General features: G+C 38.0%; 1 protein-coding gene across 1 annotated transcript in view; it reads left to right on the top strand.

The window, feature by feature from the left end:
* NRAP (nebulin related anchoring protein) overlaps positions 1–22,751 on the top strand; it is a 55,866-nt gene that overhangs the window by 419 nt on the left and 32,696 nt on the right. The window contains exons 3-16 of the mRNA XM_080596524.1: positions 73–5,212; positions 5,471–5,565; positions 6,268–6,355; positions 9,506–9,610; positions 10,178–10,282; positions 10,931–11,038; positions 11,830–11,934; positions 12,548–12,655; positions 13,745–13,849; positions 16,595–16,699; positions 17,713–17,829; positions 19,582–19,686; positions 20,717–20,824; positions 21,521–21,625. Coding sequence (XP_080452650.1) covers positions 5,141–5,212; positions 5,471–5,565; positions 6,268–6,355; positions 9,506–9,610; positions 10,178–10,282; positions 10,931–11,038; positions 11,830–11,934; positions 12,548–12,655; positions 13,745–13,849; positions 16,595–16,699; positions 17,713–17,829; positions 19,582–19,686; positions 20,717–20,824; positions 21,521–21,625 — 1,431 coding nt within the window. The 5' untranslated portion in view covers positions 73–5,140. The remainder of the gene's footprint in view (positions 1–72; positions 5,213–5,470; positions 5,566–6,267; positions 6,356–9,505; positions 9,611–10,177; positions 10,283–10,930; positions 11,039–11,829; positions 11,935–12,547; positions 12,656–13,744; positions 13,850–16,594; positions 16,700–17,712; positions 17,830–19,581; positions 19,687–20,716; positions 20,825–21,520; positions 21,626–22,751) is intronic.

Below are 22,751 nucleotides of genomic sequence, written 5' to 3'. Positions count from 1 at the left end.
TTTCACTGTAACCGCTTCGTAGTTGGCACAAAACACAGGCATCGTAACAAACAGCCTTTTGCTTCCCGACAGGTCACCGCTTCGATGTGAGAGAGCGGCGTCTGAACTGCGCCGCGGCTCTCGCCTCGCGTCTGCGTGCTGCTGCCGGGCCCGGCCTCGGCTCTGTGGGATTACGCCGGTAGCTCCTGGTTGGACGTGTAGCCAAAGTTTGCGCCTGAGAACCAAACTCTGACAGAATCCCATGGCTCCTCTCTTGCCATCTGTTAGCTGCTGCTTTTCAAGAAGCCGGCACCGTTTCTAAATCTGTAATAGGGCATTACGGGCAACAGAGAAACTGGAAATGTGTAGATCTTTGAGTAAACGTGTGGAGAGGAGAGGTGGGAGTGGACTATGCCATAACCAGTAATGAGTGGCACTGGCTCCTGAGCTTCAGAACACCCAAATATGCTTTCCTGATGATGTGTGGGGTTACCAGGAAATCCGGTAGCTGTATGCCAACTGGCTTTCCATGTCTTTATGGCTAAGCTTATCCATTGCCACCTAGCCCTCACAGGCACATTAGCAGGTCTAGAAATGTCTCTCTTCCCAAAGTCATTGTAATGCTATTGAAAAAGTCGTATGGTATTTGATAACGCTTCTCAATTTTGAAGAGATCACTAATAGATTTATATGTGGGTAATTTCTGACTGAAACTGTTGATGAAACATCTCTTTGTTATTTTCATGTCAGTTGCTGACATTCACAAAGTGAAGGGTTGATTCCTGAGTGTGCTGCAATACCTTTCTTAACTACATGTTAGTTTAACTGATTTTAATGCAGAATAAAGTGTTAGATTTTTCAGAAAATGTTGCTGGTTTTCAGTGATGAGTAAGGGAGAAATTAGAAAATAGAGAAGTAGAAGAAAATACCTTGCTTCAGGGCATAGAGTGATTGCTACCTGGGGAAGGGTCAGGAAGGAAGATTTTTCTCACATATAATATTGCACAGCTGGCCGTGTGTGTTGTTGGGCAGAGGGAAGAGCCAGCAATGGGATGCATCAGCATTCCTTTTCTTATCCCCAGAGACTCACTGCACTCTCTAAAAACATTAATAATGAAGCCTTTGAGTGGATATTTGCATTGTAGAAAAGAAATATTTAACTACCATGTAAGCAGTTGTAGGATGACAATGGAGCACGCCTTTGGGAAATAGAAAGGTAGATGGCGGGTACATACTAGAAGGCTTGAGGCAGCTAAGTAGTACCTGTCTGGAATAATAACTTTGTGCTGTGTTCTGCACAACAGCTGTGAAAACAAGGGTGAGTCGTTGCTGTGACCTGGGAGGCAGAGGTGGGGATACTTCTAGGACGGAGAACTTGAACGACTCTCAAGATATTCCCTCCTAAATTATGGTTGTTAGGATTTTATATATTTTGCAAGAAAAGGTGGATGGTTTGATACACAGTTGGGAATATTGGAGGTGTATGATATGATACACTCCCAATGATGTATGATACACAAAAGCTTTATGAAGCTCAGTAGAGTAATGCATTTCAGTCAGCTTGGCGTATATGTTTGGGTGGGATTTATCTGGAATTAGGCAGGGGTGATCTGTTGCACTTGCCGTGTTTTACTGGTTTTAAATGTGTGGCATTTTTAGGTTATGATACATGATAAATGGGAATATTTGGACAATGGAAGTCTCATCGTCTGCACATGGGCTGTGTTGTGCATGCTATGCACACTTTCCTTCAAGCTTTCAATTTAAGTTGTGCCACATCCTCACCATTTCACTTTCTCTTGCTCTATTAGAAGTGTCTGCAAAATCCCCTCACTCTCAAGTTTTCCAGACACTGTCAACAAAGGGAAAGTGTAAGCACAAGTCATGAAATGTAAACAGATGTTGGTTGGTTTCCAGAACAGCAAAAATGTAAAAAACTACTGTACAGATTTGGAAAGCAGCCCCATAGTGTTTTTTCTTCAAGTCGTGGGAGGTCCTGGCACTGATAAATATTTGCCAGCTTTCTTATGATGTTCTTGCAAGCTGGGTTTGCTACTATGCTAAATTTGATTAGCACAAACAGACTGTATGAGCCCACGTATCTAATTAGCTGCGTGGTTCAGAGAAGGTTACGATGAGGTTGGGCTGGTGTTTGAACTTCTACAGGCAGCTTTTTAACAACCAGCCCCAGTTTGTGTGGTGAAACAGAACCTTTATTTTTTCTTACGGTTGCCATGAATTGTGGTACCTAGCTTCCTGCTATTCATGTGGCTGGAAGGGCACAGCTGCTGTTCAGGAATGACAGAGAAGGCGGCCCTGACTTGAATGTCTGTTAAGAGGTTACTTTGTGTAACTGGAGTGTGCTTTTAGATTCAGATTCATGATTCAGACATGCTCTAAGTTTTCTATGCAGTTAATTCAATGAATGTAAGGTGGCTGGAGAGGTAACAATGTTTCTTCCTACTAATTTGCACTTTCAAGGTACTGTCTCCTTGTACTTTATACGTAACTGCAGTACTTCTAAACTGCATTGATTAAGGTTCTACTGTTAAGTAAAGCCTTTTAAGATTTTCATTGATATCAAAAAGCCTTTATGGGGCCTTACTAAAGGAGGAAAAAAAACACAATGAGCTTTTAACTGAAGAGAAAATGTCTTGCTAAGATTTGTCAAGATAACAAACTTGCACTGGTTTTGTGATTTAATTCCTTGCATGATCAAAATGGAGTGCGCGCTTTGTAATGACACCAGACAATGCTTGTTTTTTCAATAAACTCTTTCTTCTGTTAGCAACTCTGATTTTATTCCAGAGTGGTGAAGAACAGACCATGCAACAGGACAGTTTTGAGGTGTTCAGAAATGGGAAACTCTTCAATAGACTCCAGCAGAACTGGTGCACAATGGATGCGAGGGAAATAATGTGGCTCGGAAAGAAAGTAACTGTATGGGATGTTGTTGCTTACCATGCTTGTTTTTTGGAACATACTGTAACCTAGGAGAAGCAGGAGAACTTGGAAAATCTTTGCTGACTTTCAGCCAAGCTGGTAATCTATGTTGCTGTGAAAATAAACAAACGTGCTCTGTATATCTTGAATAGGTTCTCTCTGTGCAATAAAGAACTTTTAGCTGTGTGACAAGGCTCTTGGGAGGAACACATGGTGCACTGTGCATCCTAGAGCCCTGTCCAGATCTTAAGCCTTCCAGGGGCTCCTGGATCAATGATTTGTTTCGTGGTTTCAACAAAACCAACTTGTTTTGTTTCTGTGTGTTCAGGGATGTATTATTTTCAGTATCTCCCAGCGCTCGTTTCAGGAGTGAGTGCCTTAAGCAATGGATTTTCCGTGCTGGGACAAAAGAAGGTTATGCATCTTTTTTCTTGCCACAGTGTTGGAAGAGGGCTGTAACATGGATACAGAAAGGATCAAGACAACTTGGACTATTTAGACAATAAATGATGTGTTGACACTCGCAGTAGATGAACACAAAGAGGCTGCAGCTGGTAGTATGCCTGACGCTAAGTAAGGAGAGGACAGCCTGGCTACCCTGACCCTAACGTAGGTCACTTGTATAAATATAATGGCTGTTTGGGACAACATGAAAAGCTATGTGAGAAGAGAACTGGAAGAACACCAAATTATTTTGGTTCACAGGTGTAAGCATGATAAATATTATTGTGATGTAACATAGTCAACATAAAATTGCTCCAGATCCCAAAGGGAACAGCATGAGGTAACTCTGCAGTTATTTTAATACAAGAGGTTTTGTTCTGTGACTGTATTTTTTAAAGAAAATACAACTGTTTGTATGTTCCTATTAATCACCTATTTTAAATTGCCATAAATGTTTGCAGGATTTTGTGCTGAACCCAGTGCTCTTCAGATTAGAGACGCTATTTTCAGCACACCAGTTGCTGACGGTACGTTGTGCCAGTACATTGTCAGCATTCAGTAAAAGGAGTTAGAAGTGAAGCAGAACTGTGTTTCTCCATCTCTTGAATAGGAGGCTCTCTAAGCACACTGAGAAGCTTTGGGTAGAAGTGATTGTGATAATTCTTTGTAGTCTACACAGAAGGAAGGTGCTTAGCAATATGCTGCAGATACGGGAAGTGCTGCGGATGCATGGACAACTGAGTAAACTTTTATTTAGGTAGGGAGCGCTCTTAGCCATGTCCCAGGGTTGTCGCGCCTTGTAACTGGAGGTGTTATGATTAGGCGAGATGTAAATCTCAAATCCTGACCATTTGTAGTGAGTAAAATTTAGTAACTTCTTTTGTTTGGAGCAGACTTGACATCCATAATAACGTGGTTGAACCCTAACGTCAAGAATAATGATTCTTGAAGAGTGTTATTTGGCTAAGGAACTTTTATATTCTGATCCGTGCCAGCCTACTCTTTGCAAACACTCTTGAATAGCCTCTTTGTTCATTCTTTAAAACAAAAAAAGTTCATTTCTGATGGCTTTTCCATGGGGGATAGATGTTTGGATTTGCACCCCCCAGATTTAGAGCTCTTTGAGATGCCCTTGTCACTGCATGTCCTGCGGCTGGACACGGAGCGGTAGGTTGACGAGATGGAGAACTGAGGAACGAGTGTACCTCTCCTGGGTGTAGCAAAGGGTGATGCTCCAAACCCATCCCTGGCCTGCTCCTGTGGTGGTACCTCCATCTCATCCAACGCTGTTCCTAAACACAGAGCAGTCCTACGCGGAGCCATTTGCTGTGTATCAGGGTGAGGAGCGACTGATGCGTTGCTGCTGTGTATGCTTTGATCTTCATCCTGGGCTACTGAGAGCTGGCTTTACAGCAAAACTGAAATACTAAGTGACCAGATTCTGACGTTCACATGGACATGATTTGTTTCTATGAGTTCATTCTTCTATTTCGAGAATGATATTGCTACCCTCCCTTACGCACTGACACAGTTGCCAAAATAACCCTCTTACTAACTGGCAGCTTTAAAAGCCAGCCTGCAGCTGACTTTGAAACAGAAGGTCAGGAAACGGAGCAACAGACTTCAATTCAGAGCTTTAATGGGAGCCATTGACCACAGCAAAAGGCCCTGACTGGAGCGTCTAGAGCGTGCTTTGCACAGGCCAAAAAGTCACTTTCATACTCTTTGAACCCTTTGTATAAACCTATATATTTTTCACTCTGTGGATTTCAAGATGAATGTGCAGCCGTGTGCTAGATGTGGCTATGGGGTTTACCCTGCTGAGAAGATTAACTGTATAGATCAGGTCAGTTCTCTTTCTTTATTATTTTGGACTATAATAAATGTATAGATTGGCACTTTTAACACAGTGCAAATCTCTCGGTTCCAGAAGTTCTTTACTCAGAACTGGGATCAGAACTGAAATGAGTTAATAATAGGCACGCATTTGAAGAATTCTTCAGATTTGTGAAATGGACGGAAGGGGTCAATGCTGAAATTTAAAACTCAATAATAATGCAATACAAATAATGCGTGCTTGGTTTCTCTTTTGTGGTGTTTCCAGACATGGCATAAAGCCTGTTTTCACTGCGAAGTGTGCAAGATGATGTTAACAGTAAACAACTTTGTTAGCCACGAGAAAAAGCCTTACTGCCAAGTGTAAGTCTGTTTCCTTTTTTCTTTTTCTTTTTAAATAATGTTTAAAACATCAAGTAATCCTAATATAACAAAAGATCACAATTTGGACTCAGCCTGGTCCTGTGTGATGACATTTTATGTATTGTTAGTGCCTGAGTGCATAGCTTTGCATTTACGTGAATCAACAATGATGGGAAACTCTTATTACCGTAGATAAAGCTTCCTCGTTTGTCTGATATGTTAAAAGACACCAAATTAAGTTCCATTTCAGTATTTTGGGAAGAAAACAAACCGAACCATAAAATTCAGTGCTTTCCAAATCAGCAGTTAAGAGTTAACAAGGTTGAGTTAATCATCAGGAAAATGCATAAAATGCAGATTTTGGAGTTGGTTTGTTCTAGGAAGTTTTTATTCTATAATGATCAGTTCCTGTCAAATTTGTCAGTGGTAAAAGGAGAGATGACAGTTGTTTTTTATTCTATTATTCTCTTTTGTTATTAGAAACACAGCATTGATATGATGATCATTAAAATTAATTTTGCTCTAGGCACCCTACTCCACGCAATAATAACTGGAATGTAATCTGAGACCTGTGTCTGAGTGGGGGGAAAAGTTATGTAGAGGGAGGTGGAGGGTGATCTTGTGTTTTCAAGGGCTCAAAGAGAACCTTTTTTGTGGGCTGTCTGGCACATTCCTAATATCCTTTTACACTTCCTTTTCTAGGCATAATCCAAAAAACAATGCATTCACAAGCGTATTTGAGACACCAATAAATATAAATGCAAAAAAACTATCGGAAGTAGTAAGTGAGGTAAGAAGTTTGGCTGCCAAATGTGTTTGTCTCTGATTTTAATTTTGATACAATATTCGGGTCTTGTTTTAAAAATATAAATACGTATTCTTTATTTACACTTCTGTATACTTTCAGAGTGGTAAAATCTCAGCCCAGGCTTGAGTCATAATTTTTAGAATTGTTTCATAAGAAACCAAACAGGAAGGTTAGATTTGAAATTGTTTACACTTTCAAAAAGAGAAATGGCTAGCAGATTCCTATCTGGCAATCGACATGGAAGAATTGTTCAGGTAAACTGCAGGAGATACTGCCCAGAGCTATGGAAAATTAGTAACTAAATCAGGTGGGGTTACATTGCCATTTGAAAGAAGAACGACCTACTTGCTTTATGATCTCATCTGAAACTGATACTAAATGCTATGAAACAAAACAAACAAACAAAATTATCTTTTTATTAGATCTAGTGAGACCTAGGCAAAAGTTCACATAAATGCTTTGTCAAGTATTTCTGAAAAACCTGAGCTGATATTTCCCTTCTGTGAGAAAGCACAAAGTCCAGGGAACTTCGCATGGTGCTGCTGAAAATGTTTTGCTAGGACGTTAAGGATGGGATAGCTTCCTATGGCCATGGAACTGCATCCGCACTCCAAAAGGCTGCTGTGCACCGGTAAACCTCTAGGGGTGCTCAAAGTCTTCTTTCTTGCCGAATGCCATTCTGTTCTGCCTTGCATTGTTTTCCTCCAGATACATTTGTTTCAAACTTGCATGTCTATGAACTTTCAGGCAATGAGAAACGCAAAACCAGCCCATAGTTGATTGTGAGCTCACTTCTATGTGCAACACTGCTTTCTTGAGTGTCGTGTCTTTCCGTGCTCTAAAATAGCACTGTTCATTGCATAGCTATATTTAGTAAACTAGTGTGTTTAAACATGATTAGACATTATTAAAATTTAAAAAAGTGAATTCTGTTACTTAGACTATAGCATACTGCATCAGTCTTTTTTTCTGTATTAGCTGTACAAAGTTGATATACATTTAATAACCCTTATCAGATACTGAATCTTTATCATTCTTGTACGTTACTACTATGCATCAGGTCTTGCAATATCAGAGGCAGTAACTATTTCAGCAGTGACCATCACACTTACTTTAAGCTGTGTGTGACAGAAGTGGTCAGGAATGAGTTTGGGATTACTGCAGGTTCTATTTCTGGTTTTAGGCAGTGATATGACACCGATACTACCAGTGCATGTGAATATACACGCCAGACAAATTATAGCTCAAAGATCACTTTCTCTTGTCTTTTTTTTTTTTTCTTTTTTCTTTTTCTTTTCTTTTTTTTTTTTTTTTTTTACACCTCAAGCACCTTCTGTCCTTTTCAATCACATAATGAGGTCCTGCTCCAGAGAGAAAATTGCTGAGGGGGTACTAAAGAAGCTGATTCTGCAGTGCTTACTTAAAGGGAGTACTTCTGTAGAAATTTTGGGTGTAGGAAAACTCTTTCATTGGTAGATGAATAAAGTGGTGCTAACTTATTCCAATTGCTACTGTAATTTGTTCTTTTTTTAGTTAATAGTATTTCTTGAGCAGAAAATGTTTCTTCAATCCTAACATGATGTTCTCACATAAGTTTTATGTTGAGACACCAAGTAGAATGCAGAGATAAAAATTCAGCTCCCTCATCTACACAGAATTTCTGTGTGCGGACAAATCATTCATCTCTGTGTACCTCTGTACTTAAATTATAAAATGCGGATAACGGTAATCATGCTTGGTGACTTTTCTGTCCAGTCAGTTTAGATTTTGCACTCTTCAGTACAGTGACTGCTTGTTTGTTTTTTTTGTTTTTGCATCTGTAGAATACATTATAGAGTAGAGGTATGATTTCAGTTTAATTTCTGGTATGCTGTCATGATAAAGGCAGCAGGAGGAAAACAATGATTCAGAACTAAATATAGTATCCACTTGCATTTACACAGTCATGAAACTTTATGGACACTGCACAGGGAAATAGGAGAGCAGAACATTGCCCAGCAGGTATTAGTTCTTTCATCTAATTCTGCATTGGGATGTTCTGCTTAATATTTCTTCAGGATTTCAGTGTTCATAGATATTTCCCCAAATATTTCCCCAATCTAAAGACCAAATTATTCTTGCAGAACTTCATGTTAGATTTCAGGTCTAATATGCTGTTCCTTGTGCAGCTCCAGAAATAGAGCCGATGTTAGACAGAAGCTGGCTGTATGGATTAGAGAGTAGAGCTTTGACCTTAAGGCTAAACCCAGTCTTCTCTTCCATGGAGATTCCTTTGCCAAGAATGGGTGGCAAGGAGGAAGTAGTTATGTAGTCTTTGCATGGCATGGAGCTACAGGCCATGTGGCTTTTTTGTACATAAGCTGGCTGTAAATGGTGTTGGTCAAAAGCGTGAGAAGGAGGAACAGATGGAGAGTTTTGCAGACTGTCAGAATAGGATTGGTATTTTCTTGTGGACTGCAGAGATTTGGTGGACCAAGTTTTCTTGTCCTAGCCCCTAAGTTTCTGCATTTGTATCATATAGAAATGGGTCTTCAAGGGTGAAATAGTGAGTTGGCACTGAAAACTAGGCTGCTCTGTAGCAATTGGAGACACAGATAAACAATGACTAGAGTAAATTGTCTTAAACTGAGTCAGGTTGATGCTGTCACCCAGAGAATTTGTTCTGTGCAGTCACACTGTTCCTCTGCCTCTGTTGTGTTGGCACTGATGATTCTTACAGTGAGACAGGTGAAGGAACTGGCATGGTTGAAAACTAACACAGCAAAAGCCTGCATACCAGTTCCCTCATCCAGTTCGGCCCATGGATGTCTGTCTGATGGTGTCAATGTGTAAGAGAGCACAAGAAAGGTTGCCCAGTATGGCCAAGGGTGATTTTTGCCTTCCTTTAGACTGGTGTAAGTTGCAGCCCAAACTAGTAGGCACTGAAGTGGATTTGTTACGGTGGGAATTGCACTGTTTTTGTTGTAATTTGCATTACTCTTCTTTGGTTGCTACAGTTCATGTAGATTCCATATCACTGTGAATTAAGATTCTGTTCACCTTGTTTGTCTTCCTTCTTGTTTTCCTCCTGAGAGTGGTGTGCTTTAGTCTGTGCTAACAAGCTACTAATACCAAGTCATTTTTTTTTTGTAGATAAAATATCGAGAACAGGGTGAACAGTTCAGGTCCGCCTTTCAATGGGATGTGAGGTCTAGAGACATTGAAGCTGCATATAAAGCCCAACAACTGGCCAGCCAGGTAAGAAATATCCCTGAAATCTCCAAGCCTTTAGCCTGCAGGAGAGCAAGGACTTGACGGTCGTGATTGTTAGGGTTTTACTCACAGCATTCCAATGCTAACAAAGACATTACTTCTCATTTGGCTGAACTATTTATGGCAATGTAGCTTGATTGTAGCTTAGGACGGAAGAATCAGAAGATGGGAAAGGAATAGCATACCTATACAGCTAGCAATTTAGACTGCTGCATGTACAGACATACTCAACATGTCTCTTCTCTACTGACACTGAAGCTTCACAACAAGTGGTCTGATTCCCGGGGAGAATTATTTGAGTCTTACTCCAGGATCCCAGATCCTGACATCTTGATGTCAGTTCTTGGAATATAAACTCAGCCCTGGCATTCCGAAAGTATGTGGAGTGTAGGCCTTGTGGTGTATGTCATCAGAGGGTAAATTTACTCTTCCACAGCACTGTGTGTTCCCATTTCTTTGTGTCAGACCACCTATTTGCTTTTTGAAACAAGGGTACAGATCGGTAGTTATTTAATTTTTGTATTTTGTATTAATTTTGTATTAATTTTGTAGAATGCTTACTATGCTGCCTATGAGGGGGGAACTTCGTGGTACTCAGGAAGCATCCCAGATCCTCAGATGGTGAGGGTAACTCAGGCACAGAAGACTCTGAATGATGTAAGTGCACGTTTGAAATACCTTTATTTTCATGGGCTATCATAATCTGAAGACGTAAGAGTGCATCAAACCCAAATCTTTACTAAAATGTTACCAAAACATACTGATATATCTACTTCCATCATTAACACTATTTAGCCATGTGAGCAGTTAGTCAGATAACAAAGTTATTGCCTATCCTGGAGATCCTACATTTCTGTATTTATGTAATTGAGATGCTCTTCAGCTACTGAGAAATGGTATCTGAGCTGACCTTGATTATGTCCTTATCTAGCATGCAGCGCTGTTTCCCTCGGTAGTGCAGAACTCATGATGGAAATGTCTTATTTTCCACAGTGTAGACCTTTCATTGACTGCCTTTCCCCTACTGGTGAAAATCAATTCTGAATTGTGACTGTCTCTGTCCATAAAATATCTTAGTGACCTAATCAACATAGCAAATTAACACTGAATAATAGATATGAATGGGGAACCTTTTCTTTTGTATGTAGGAAATATTTCTACCTAACTAAACTTAACTTATATGGTATATGCTCTTTAATTTGTCTACTTTTAAATAAATTGATGCATATTTTTGGGAAACAGAGGAATTACATTAAACTACAGTGGGTTCTTTTGTAACAAAACCCAGAAATGTTAATTTTCCAGTTCCAATATACAGAAGAATATGAGCCACGGAGAGGCAAAGGCAGCTTTCCTGCTATGATCACTCCAGGTTACCAGGTTGCTAAGAGAGCTACTCAACTAAGCAGTAATGTAAGTGTTATTTTTTTTTTAATTGTATATTAGACATCCTGAAGGTGGAGGATTCTGGGTTTAGGCAATTCCCTTTAGACAGTAGGTTCTATGATGAACCTCCAAAGTGAGAAAACTGGAACATGATGCAAGAAACACAATTAGCAAACTACTTGCTTTGGAACACAATCATATACGATAAATGACAATACAGTCATTTTCTGAAAGATGAAGCAACCATATTACAATGTGAATAAGATCATGAACCACTCTATAATGTTTACTTCATTACTTTAATTTTCATTTGATGGCTTAATTAGTCTTTTTTTAATTTATATTTTAATTTTTTTTTTTACATCTTCTGATCACTCCCGCTCTCTTGATTATATGAAATTAAATACTGGTAACATTAAACTTAATTCATTTACAAGCTACTTTAAACCATATATGCACACAAAATTGTCTCTCTATAAAAATAACAATTCAACTGAACAAGATCTAGTAAAAAATAATCCTGTACAAATGGTTTTATAATATTGCATTTATTTCTACAACACTGTCTGCATTGTTGCTGCAGTATGATCTTAGTACTTCGAGCTGTTCTTGGAATATTTTAATCAAATGCATGGCTCACATAAATCTCCCGCATTCACTTTAAGGAAATTGAGACTTAAGTATGCCAATAGCTTCAGCCAACAGTGGGGAATGTCATGTCTGCTGTTGCTCATTTTCTCTCGAAGCTTTCTTAGAGAAAACAGATATTTGCTACTCATTGTTTGTAATATGTATCTTACATATGTTTTCTCCCCCAGGTAGAATATAAGCGGGGACATGAAGAGAGAGTTTCAAAGTTCACCTCTGTTGTAGATACTCCAGATATACTTCATGCAAAAGTTGCAGGACAGCTTTCAAGTGATGTAAGTGAAACAAAAGAAAATAGGTTGACCCATTTTTGACTATGAAAGAGAAACTTTGGATATCTATACATCACTGGCAAATATAAACATAAATAAAATTTAGTACTAGAAATGTACATATCTTAAAATACACTTGATACATTTCACCATTAAGTGTTTAGTACCTCTAGATGTAAAGACCATATTCATTTCTAGACTGTTACGGGATTAGCTGACTGTCAGAGCTGATGGCAGAGAACCAGTCTGCTCTACATCCAGCAACTGGGTGCCATGCAAGCTGAAGAAGGAAACTGTCTGACTAATATAAATAGAGCAGGCATCTCGCAGACAATTTTAGTATTTTCCTTAAACAACTGTGATCCATCCTACACACTGAATGAGACACAGAGGTTCTGCAGAAGATATATGATCACATAGTTAAAGACTACATTGTAAAACATGCACACAAAGAGGTTAGACCCAGATTGTGTGGTTCATCTTCCTTTTGGCAGTTGACAGACATTGAATGCCTGACTTTGCAACTTTAAGGATTGATTATGTGTGTAATCAAGATACATTTGTCTGATCTAATTGCTTCTGAGCTGTCTTGTTTCTTTTCTTTTTCTTTTTACAGCTGAAATACACTGAAGACTTTGAAGAACGGAGAGGAAAAGGCAGCTTTCCTGCTATGATCACTCCATCTTATCAAATTGCCAAGAGAGCAAATGAATTAGCCAGTGATGTAAGTGTCCAAAGCAGTCTCTTTTTGGAAATAAGAGAATAAATTCTCTCACAAAGTTTGGATTAAAATCTTTACTGGCAGAAATTTCATTATCACGGTGGAGTTACAGCAGCAGCACATGTTATAAACAGATTTTCAAGTGATTTTCTATTGAAGGAAGAAAGTTGACTTTTATGCAGAAAGAGAAAACCTGGCATTTTATTTGTGAATAAACACTGTGGATTTTTGTGACTAAAATTAATTGTGTTTTCTCATGGAGAGTGAAAGTAAAGCTCTTTTAACTGGAGAAAATAACATATTGGGATAACTCAGTGGAAGTGAATTTAAAACATTATTAAGGGTCACCAAGGAGAATGAGAAGAGATCTGTAATTTTGAAGGCAAAAGCAACTTACTAAGGAACTTATTCTAAAACATTTAAATGCCTTAAAGTTTGCCTTTGATCTGTGGAAGACCCTTCATTTTTTTCAGCAAAGATATACATTGATTAAAAGACCGTATCAGATTATAGGTACTACTTTTACTTCAGCAACAGCGATGCAACTCTTGGTCCAAATTTGCAGGTTGATTTCGTACAATTTCCTTGATCACTGGTGAGATCACTGTATTTCAGAAACATGTCACTTTATTAATGGCATGCATGTGACCTTGTGGCAGATTAGGTAGGAAGAAGTGCTCTGTGGTAACCATGAATTTATTTTACAATCTTTTTTTTTTTTTTTAACCTGCTGAAACATCAGGGATTAGCCACTGACAATCAGAGGTTACTGAATACACTGAACTAATGGTATAGGTTAAAATGGCAACTTCCACGTTTTCATGTTGCTAGCGTATTAAAAAGTACACCACTACTTTTGTTTTTATATCTTCAAATAGCATATTTGACTTCTGTAGATTGGTGGCTATGGGACTTTTAACAATATTTTATCAACATGTGTGTGCCATTTATTGTTTTTTTTGTCTTGTTGTTGTTGTCTGCATTTATTGTTGTTTTTTTTTTTATCTGCATTTTTTGTTGTTGTTATCAGCATCTGTGTACCAGACTAAACTCATCCAGATGATTCTTTTCATTTTCCTTTTTTTTTTTTAGGTGAAGTATCATCAACAATATGAAAACGAGATCAAGGGAAAAGCCAGCCATTCAGCTGGAACAGATGTTAATTTTGCAAGAGAAAATGTAGATCAATATGACCAGGTATGCATCATCCAGGAGATCCCATGCTGATGTTGATCATTACTATGGCCGATTGCTCAAGACTTTAGAAATTGCAGTGGGACCCATTTTCACTTTGCTTTCCTGTATAAGAAAGCAAGGTCTCAAAGGAAAAGATGATTGCAGTAACATCATGCTATGAATGTGTAATATATTTGGCATTGACACTTACAATATGGGACTGCAAGGTGCATGGTCCGTAAGGTATTGGGTTACGGTAGGGTAAGGTAAGACTTACTGTGGCAAATTTTATCTGTGTACATGTATGCAGTGGACATTTCTATCGTGATGTTTTTATGTATCACACTGAAATATGTTTACATGTGGAAACATTCCCATGCTGTTAGAAAGTAAATGAAAGAAAATGTAAAATCAGCTAGGAGAAAATATGAAAGGGTCATGAAATGATAGAAGGTTAGTAGGTAGTTAAGCGTGTTTTCCCTGCCAATATTTTGAGAAATCTTTGAGAAAAGCTTTGCGGTTCTGAATATGTGCAGGTGGCACCGAAGGTCATACAAGTGCTTAGTTTTTGGCTCTTCTATCAAAGTGGTACTGTAAGCCTGACAAATTGTAGTTGTATGTATGTGGAATCAAATGGGCTTTATATCTATTTTGGTTTGTGGCATTCTTCTTGGTTTTGTTTCATTTTTTAAGGGAATATAATTATTTTTGTGGTCTCCCAAAAATCATTCAAAGTTCTATCCCAGTTAAGTTAGGCTTGTCCCAGGGAAATAGTACAGCTAAAATAGAACTGAATAGGAAAAGGAATTTGAAAAGAATTGAATAGTGTTTTTGTATAAACAAAACAATGCGGTTAGTTTAGGTTTGTCATCCTAGTTCCTCATGAAACCTATATTCTTTGGAGAAATTAAGGAACAAGAAATGCATTGTTCTAAGACATATGGAAGTTTATTCACTGCCTCTATCCAAACCTACATCTTGTGTGAAAAGCAAACCATAGTGAAAGAATATGAATTTAGAATATGTAGCAATCGAGCCTTCAATTAGTTTCTATCTTTTGAGCTACTACAAATTTTAGCAAGAATAAACAAATAAAATGAGTTTGAAAAAGTGCTAATTGCATCTTCAAGCATTGGAATGCTTCTATCTTTAGAATTAATTTAAGTCTTTTTTTCTTTGAAAGTATCTTTGAAACTTCAGTCACAGACTTCAAATTTAATTTGAGTTTTAATCTTCATAGGTTGGATTCTGATATTTTTATTCAAATAAAAGAGAGCCACTGAAATTAATGGATCTTTCTGAGTGAAGTGTGATTTAATATGGGTAAACGGATTAGAATTCTAGCTTTCAAGATCATGAGAGTACATCATATGTTATATAAATATATAAACACACATATGCATATATATATATATGATGAGGCAATTTAAAGAATCTTACTGTAAAATACCTGTGTTCTGAACACCTGTTTTGTTCATTTTTAAAAATCTTACGAGTGGCTATAATTAATTATCTGGACCTTTAAAAATACTGTTTTGGAATATGAGTGATATTAGAAATAATGTAAAAATGTATATGAGGAAAGTACAAGGAAAAAGAAAATTACAAGTTAGCCTGGAAAATTCAGGCTTGTGAATGACATTTTAAAAGACTAACTCAGCAGATTAGTCAGGGATATTTTTTATTTTCTATGCCTGTTTATAGAATAATTTAGATGAAATAACTGTAATTATGTTATATTGTTTGCAAACTTATGACATATCATATCATGTGACATTGATGTTGCACAAAATGACCTACAATGGATTGTTTTGTATTGAGAAGCCACAAGAGAGATACCCTGAATATTTATAGTCATTTCTATCTATGCTGTACTCTCCATGACATTTTTTTGACATGTCACACTGTATTTTTCACTTAAGTTGGCTCTTTACTACAAAGGAATTAAGAGAGAAGACACATTACATTATACCTTACTTGTTTGTATACTTGCCATATTCTTCCCGGATCTGGAAATCTTTGGGGTGGTTATTTGCATTGCCATACTAAAAAAGCTCCAATATTTTGTTATTAAATCTTCAAAAGGCTTTTCAAATGGGCAAACTTATTTATAGTTTTAATAGTATTAATTCCAGAATATATATATTTTAACTCAAACAAATTGAATTCTGTTAGCTTGTTTCCTAAGGAGTTTACCACTAAAATATCAAAGTGTTTGTGCTTCGTTAATGAATCCCTCTTCAAAATATATCACTACACTAGAAATATGTTATGGTTCGGTCAATTATGGTGTGAGGAATGGCCATGATGAGGTCAAGAGACGTCTGTCAGGTCACCACCCTAAATTTGAAAAGTTTAAGCAAGTCTTCTGGCTGCTCAAGCCATTTTATATTCTTCTAGTTTTTCAGGCAAGCATATATTTACAAAGACAGGGGCTAGCAAATATCATCTCTATAAGAGTTAGGGTAAAATTAGAAGAATGTATGTCATTGTACACTTGAATGCCATATTGAACCTTAGGTAATTGCTACCTTTTGTTGTTGTTTTGTTGTGTTTTTTTTTTTCAGTGCACATAAATAATTTTACAGGCACAGTTAATTTAATAGGTGATTTTATTTTTAAAGTTGGTCATTTTATTCTATTTTTTGTTTAAAATAAAGAAAAAGTAATGAATTTTCCTGCTAACAAGGACTATGATGTTTTGTGAAATTACTCATGACCCCACCTGGTCATGTATGATGAGTAAACACCTTGAATTTTCTTCAGGATTATATGGATGAATATGAAGAACGCAGAGGGAAAGGAAGCTTTCCTGCTATGATCACTCCAGCTTATCAAAATGCCAAGAAAGCAAATGAATTGGCAAGTGATGTAAGTATGAAACCAGAATCAATACAATTCATAAACAATTAAAAACATCAGTTTGTTAGAGCAGTGCCTAGAAGGAAAATGCTAAAATTACACTTGAGAAGTAAACAACAATGACATTTCACTGCATTGCCGGGAACTGGGTGGCTCAGGGGATTAATAATATCCATTAATAGAAGGGGACACAGCTCCAGCTTGCATGAGGGAGGAGGTGGATGTAGCAACTAATGGGGATCCCTACTGTTAGGTTAACCCTCCTGGCAAATCTGCACCTGTATTATTAATGAAACCTTCAACTGCCTTAATCATCCTCTGGACTACTGTGGTATTCCCAGTAGTGAATAAATGGGGGATGAATGAGCTGAACTGGTTTTGATATTTTGATGTGTATCATGCCTCTAGCGCAAAGCAAGTCATACGGAGGGAAAGAAACTATAGAGTGTGACATTGTCACCTCATAAGGCTGAGGTTATTTCTAGGCTGGTGATTTTTAGTTTTGGGTGGTAAGCTGAAGAATTGGCAAGAAAGGTGGAGATGTGTGATTCTTGCCATGCAGCCCATTGATTAAAGAGCCTCAGTCGTGCTTAAGGAGGCTATTTGTAGCAGTGACAAAAATGAGGTCACTACCCTGTGGCTGCTGTGAAAAGTTCCTGTTAGTGACAAACTTTGTAGTGTGGACACCTGTCCCCTCTGGGTCTATCTGAGCTGATGGGCTCAATCTGTTTTTTGGGGAGCTAACAGATAGTTGAGTCTTTCAGCTTGCGCTAGCCTGAACCAGACACTAGCAGTAAACTAAAGGGAAAGAATTGATGTTACTTGAGTTTACGACTGAGAGAATATAAAACCCCCGATACCTTCTGTTACTAGATCCCCTTCTGTTACTAGATCATAACTTCATAAATTCTGTTTTATTATCAGAGCAGAAATAAGAAAAGTGTTATCCCAGCTCATAAAGTCTGTCTAAATAGCAATAGTGAAAATGTAGACATCTATTTTATAATTGCTCTTCTTTTCAGATAAAATACAAGAAAGATCTTTCCAAGATGAAAGGTGCAGCTCACTTCCACTCTCTAACAGCTGAAGACAACCTAGTCCTTAAACAAGCCCAAAGTGCTAACAAGCTTGTCAGTGAGGTAAGGGGTTGAATTGATCTATGGACCGGTGTGAGACGTAGCTCACACCATACAAACACTTGTGTCTGATGGATAAGGACTACAAGTGTAAAAAGCTGCTGTTTTTATTGTCTCTCGTTTAACAAATATAGTCTGTGTTTAGCACAGTAGCTGCAGAATAAGGTGCAAGAACAGATCTCCAAGTGCTGTTATCTGGCCCTGCCCATGATGGTGAATTATACCAGGAGAGCACTTCTAATTCTGGTCACGTGGAGAATAGAAATCTAAGAAAACTCTGGACAGTGCTCTTAATGTGCTGTGAGGTTATAGACATAAATGCTTAAGGATGACTTGGCAGTATATATTACAGTGTTTCAAAGAATGTTCTAATGATAATTAAAAAATAATACCAACAGAGCCAAAATTTGTACCATTCTGTTAATGCAGATTTCTGTTTTCTTCCATGATGTAAAAGGCTGACTTACTCATAACACATTCTTCTTCTACTTGGCAAAGGAAGATTGCTAGGGAACTCTCAGTAGATTCTGAGTTGTTAATTTATTTATATTGTCATATCAGCTATAAAGCTATTAATAAATGTGAGTTTCTAGAGCTTCCCCATGGCAGTTTAAAAACTTATACGCTTGAGATGTCAAAGAATAAAATCTTCAATAATGAAAAACCCCTGGAAGTAGGACTAGAAGGGGCCTCCTGGGCCAGTGATTCCTGACTTCTGCTGTTTTGGCACAGTATTGTATAAACCTCTTCTTTTAATTTCAAGCCTGCATTTATTCCTGTCCATTTTATTACTGTTGTGTTTTGTGCCAACATTGCCCTTTAGTTCAAAAAGTTCATCCCCCTGCATGATTACCTTGCTGAGATGTTTACAGATAGATATCATTTTCTGTCTGCCTTTCTTTTACCAGACTAAGCACACCAAATTCTTCTCTCACAGTCTTTCACTGCAGCTGTTACAGGCTGAGAGCATGTTCCTTAAACAGGAATGTCTGTAAGAGTACGTAAGTTCCTGATGAGGTCTTGCTGGAACATGGTACATAGCACACGCACTTCCCAGTGCCTGCTGAAAAATCTCTTCTTGCTCCTGCCTTGGACTTTTTAATGGCTGAATTACTTTGGCATCTTGCCGTTTTCCTGTGATCAGCCAACATATGAACAATTTTCTTGTTCTCAGCCTTTCCAGGTGATGAGTTCTTATAGCTGATTTTTTTCTGTGGCTAGTCTGTATGTATGTTAACCTCTGCACTGCTGAATTTAGTCCCATTTCTATTGCTCCAGTTTTTAAGTCCTTTTAATATGCCCCTGAACATCCCTACTTTGGAGCAAAGGAACTTAATGAAAATATTAATCCAGTAGTCTTTAAAATCACTCTGAAGAATTATGCTAGTAAATTTCCTCCTGTTCAGTCCTTCTTGTTGAAAACCACACACTGCTTTTTGTGCTTTCATTTGGTTCACACCCACCTTAAAATCCCATCAGATGCCCGTTTTTGCTAATGTTTTTCCACATGGCACAGTCTCATACACTTTGCTGAGGTTCAAGTGAATAAAAGTGATTGCATTTCTTTTGCCTATAAAAAGAGAACTGAGTTATATGAAATTCATCTCCATAATAATTTTCATTGTATGCCATCTGGTAAGAGACATGTATCAAAATGTCTGAACAGTGGGCCTGGCTAATAAAGAGTGTGGAGGAACTTGATAGAACAAGTTAACGTGTTACCATAACTTTTCCTTGTGTATTTTTGTCACCAAGGTGGAGTATAAGAAGGATCTTGGAAACAACAGTGGCTACAGCATTAACTACTGTGATACTCCGCAATTCAAGAATGTGAGCAAGATCTCAAAATACACCAGTGATGTAAGTTTTCAGTGCCTCTTGTGGTTTGTTTAAAGCTTACCCTGGTAGCTGCTGGAATTGCAAGTCATCTATATGTGTGTTTCAGATAAGTGTGCTCTGGGAAAGATTATAGCTGATTTGTCTCTTAGGCTAAATAACCCCAGCTCCCTCAGCCTCTCTTCATAGGAGAGGTGTTCCCTCTGATCATCTTCATGGTTCTCCTCTGGACCTGATCTAACAGGTCCATGTCCTTCTTGTACTGGGAGCCCCAAAGCTGAACGTAGCGCTTCAGTCTCACAAGAGCAGAGTAGAGGGGGAGAATCATCCCCCTCAGTTTGCTGGCCAGGCATTTTTTTAATGCAGCCGAAGATATATTCCAGGCTCCAAGTGCACATTGCTGGCTCATGTTGAGTTTTTCGTTTTCCATTTCTTGACGGGAAAGGCAGGCAGGAGTTATTTTACCAGGGTTAATGTCAGAGAGGAACACGTTTCATGTGTGAAAGTAATCAATATAAATAGTGATACTGCTTGTATCTCATTATACTGAAATATAATTTTGCTTTAAACTGCTTGCTCCCATTGTCTGAAATCCAGGGGGAGTAAATCTTATGTCATACAGATGAGATGGTAGGGTAGTTAATTTATCTTGTTGTTGAATTCCCAGCTTTGGACTTGGTGAAAGGTGCACCCAAACAGACCATTTTTAGTAGATGATTCATTTGTTAATGTACAAGTCATGCTTCCTTGCAACTTTATTCTATTTCTGATGAAATAACATGCAGCCATAGTGTTGAAATATCCCCTTTATGTGGCATCCAGGTGGTCTGAAGAATATATGAATAACATCTTTTAAATTAGGAAATTCACAGTGTTCTAAGCTTTAATTTTTAAAGTACTGAGGTTGTTTGGGAACTTGTGGGTTTTTGTAGTAGTGCAACACTAGTATACCACAGCTGTAATAATTTGTTTCACTGCCGTAACACATAGAAATGCATGGAAAAACTAAATATATTTTGTCAGAGTATTTATGCTTTTTTTTTTTTTGGTACAGCTTAAATACAGAGAAACCTACCAGAACCAAATGAAAGGTCATTATATAGGTATTGGTATGGACAAACGAATGTTGCATGCCATGAAAGTTGGCAACTTGGCAAGCAATGTAAGTCTTTTTTAATCATACTTGTAGAGTTGTTGCTTTCTTTAATTTTTTTTCCATAATTAAACTGACAGGAAACTTTAGATCATATTGTACTGAGGATCTGAAGGCTAGATATGTTGGGAAGAGAGGAAATTCTGGAAACCCTTTTACACTGATTTATACCTCACTGTGTGCTAAAATAAGCAAATTCAGTGATCTGGCAACATACTGAGCTCCTTCAGTTTTCTTTGACACCAGTAGGATGCTGAAGGTTGCTTGCTACCCTCCCCCAGGGTCAGACCTTTGGTGAAAAAAAAAGCAGTCTTTAATGAAGATTTCTGGATTCCAATTTAATTTACTGGGTTAGTCAAGAAGCTATTTCATTACATACTATTCCTTCAAGTACATTATTTACAAATCTGTAAGAAGCTTGAGAACTAAGTAGAAAGATAAAAGAGATGTGTCATAGGTGGAAGTTAAGTTAATGCTCCCACTGTTGGCACTGGATTAATTGAGGAGCTGAAAAAGAATCAATTAGTGGCTAAACTATGCAAATAATTTCATTTTCTTTGTCACTCACGACATTGAAATTACTTTGTTTCCTGCATTTAATATTAATATTATTGTTTCTCCTTTCCTCTTGACTGATAATTATTCAAACAAATGACAGCCTAAAAAAAAAAAAATGATTTTTTTTTTGTTCTCCCTGTGTTTCAGATAGCCTATAAATCTGATTACAAACATGACGGCGTTGACTACAATTACCCAGCTACTCTCACTCCTTCGTATCAGACAACAAGGAAGTTGGTCCCTTTGAAAGATGTAAATAATTTTATGTTTTTCTTTTTCCTTGCCTTGCATGGCTCATCATCGCTCTGTAGGAGAGATTGTGATGGATTGCATGTGTCAAATGATGATTTAATCACGGAAGCAAACAGCCATTGATAAAAAAAAGTTAAAGTAAAAAGTGCAAGGAGTTAAGAGGGCTCGGGGGAATAGAAAGTGCTGCCACCTCCTGGCGTTGGTTTCAGCTGAGCACAGTGGGGTAAAATGAATTAGTTCTGCCCCGTCCCTAGTCTGTTAACTTCTCACCATCCTGGACAGAGTCAACAGCAGCATCAAACACTGAGAGGACAGGGAGACTTAAATAGACTTCCCCCCTTTTGTGAATTTCCCCAAGACAGGTGTTTGTCTCTGAAGGGAAACTAACGGGCTACATAACCTTCTTTATGCCACTGGTTGGTGTGAGAGAGGTACGCACTGTGCTTGGATTTGAGATTCTGGTGAAACAATGTGAATAAATTTGTGTACTGCTGTGGCTATACATGCTCTGCAGATAAAGGGAGGAGATCAGACTTTAGAGGATACCATACTTTCACCTCACAAGCAGTAAAGTCTTGGTTTATCTTATCTAGCATTAAGAACCTAACCTTTGTCTTACTTAAGACCACAGTCACAGGGCATTATTCGTGAAAATTGTCAGAAAGAGAGCAGCACCTCTACGGGGCATTTCAGATTGCTTAAGGCGTATATAACTGTTGAAAACGCAAGAAACCAAGGGCAAGATGCCTTACAGAGGCCATCAACATTGTATGAGATGTATCTGGGCCTCAATATTTCTTCCAAGAAAAGGATGATAGCATGAAGACATAGAATTAAGAGCCCTGACATCTTTGAGGAAGTATTTGATAAACTTCAAATATAAGATGTGCAATTGCCTCTTGAGCAATAATTCCAGCTTTCTCTTTGAAAAGGTTTTAAAAAGTTAAATTTCATTGTTTGATTACTTAGTGTGTGAGAGAATTGTATTCTTAAAGACTTCAAAGTAAGCATGTTAGTTGTCAATAAGCAGAGAAGCCATGGAGATGTTTCCAAGTTGCCCAGAGAAGTTGTGGATGCCCCATCCCTGGAAATGTGCAAGACCAGTCTGATGGGGCTTTGAGCAGCC

The sequence above is a fragment of the Anser brachyrhynchus genome (genome assembly GCF_964034855.1).
Source record: "Anser brachyrhynchus genome assembly, chromosome: 6".
NCBI classification, from domain to species: domain Eukaryota; kingdom Metazoa; phylum Chordata; class Aves; order Anseriformes; family Anatidae; genus Anser; species Anser brachyrhynchus.
This window is presented reverse-complemented; position numbering and strand designations above follow the sequence as displayed.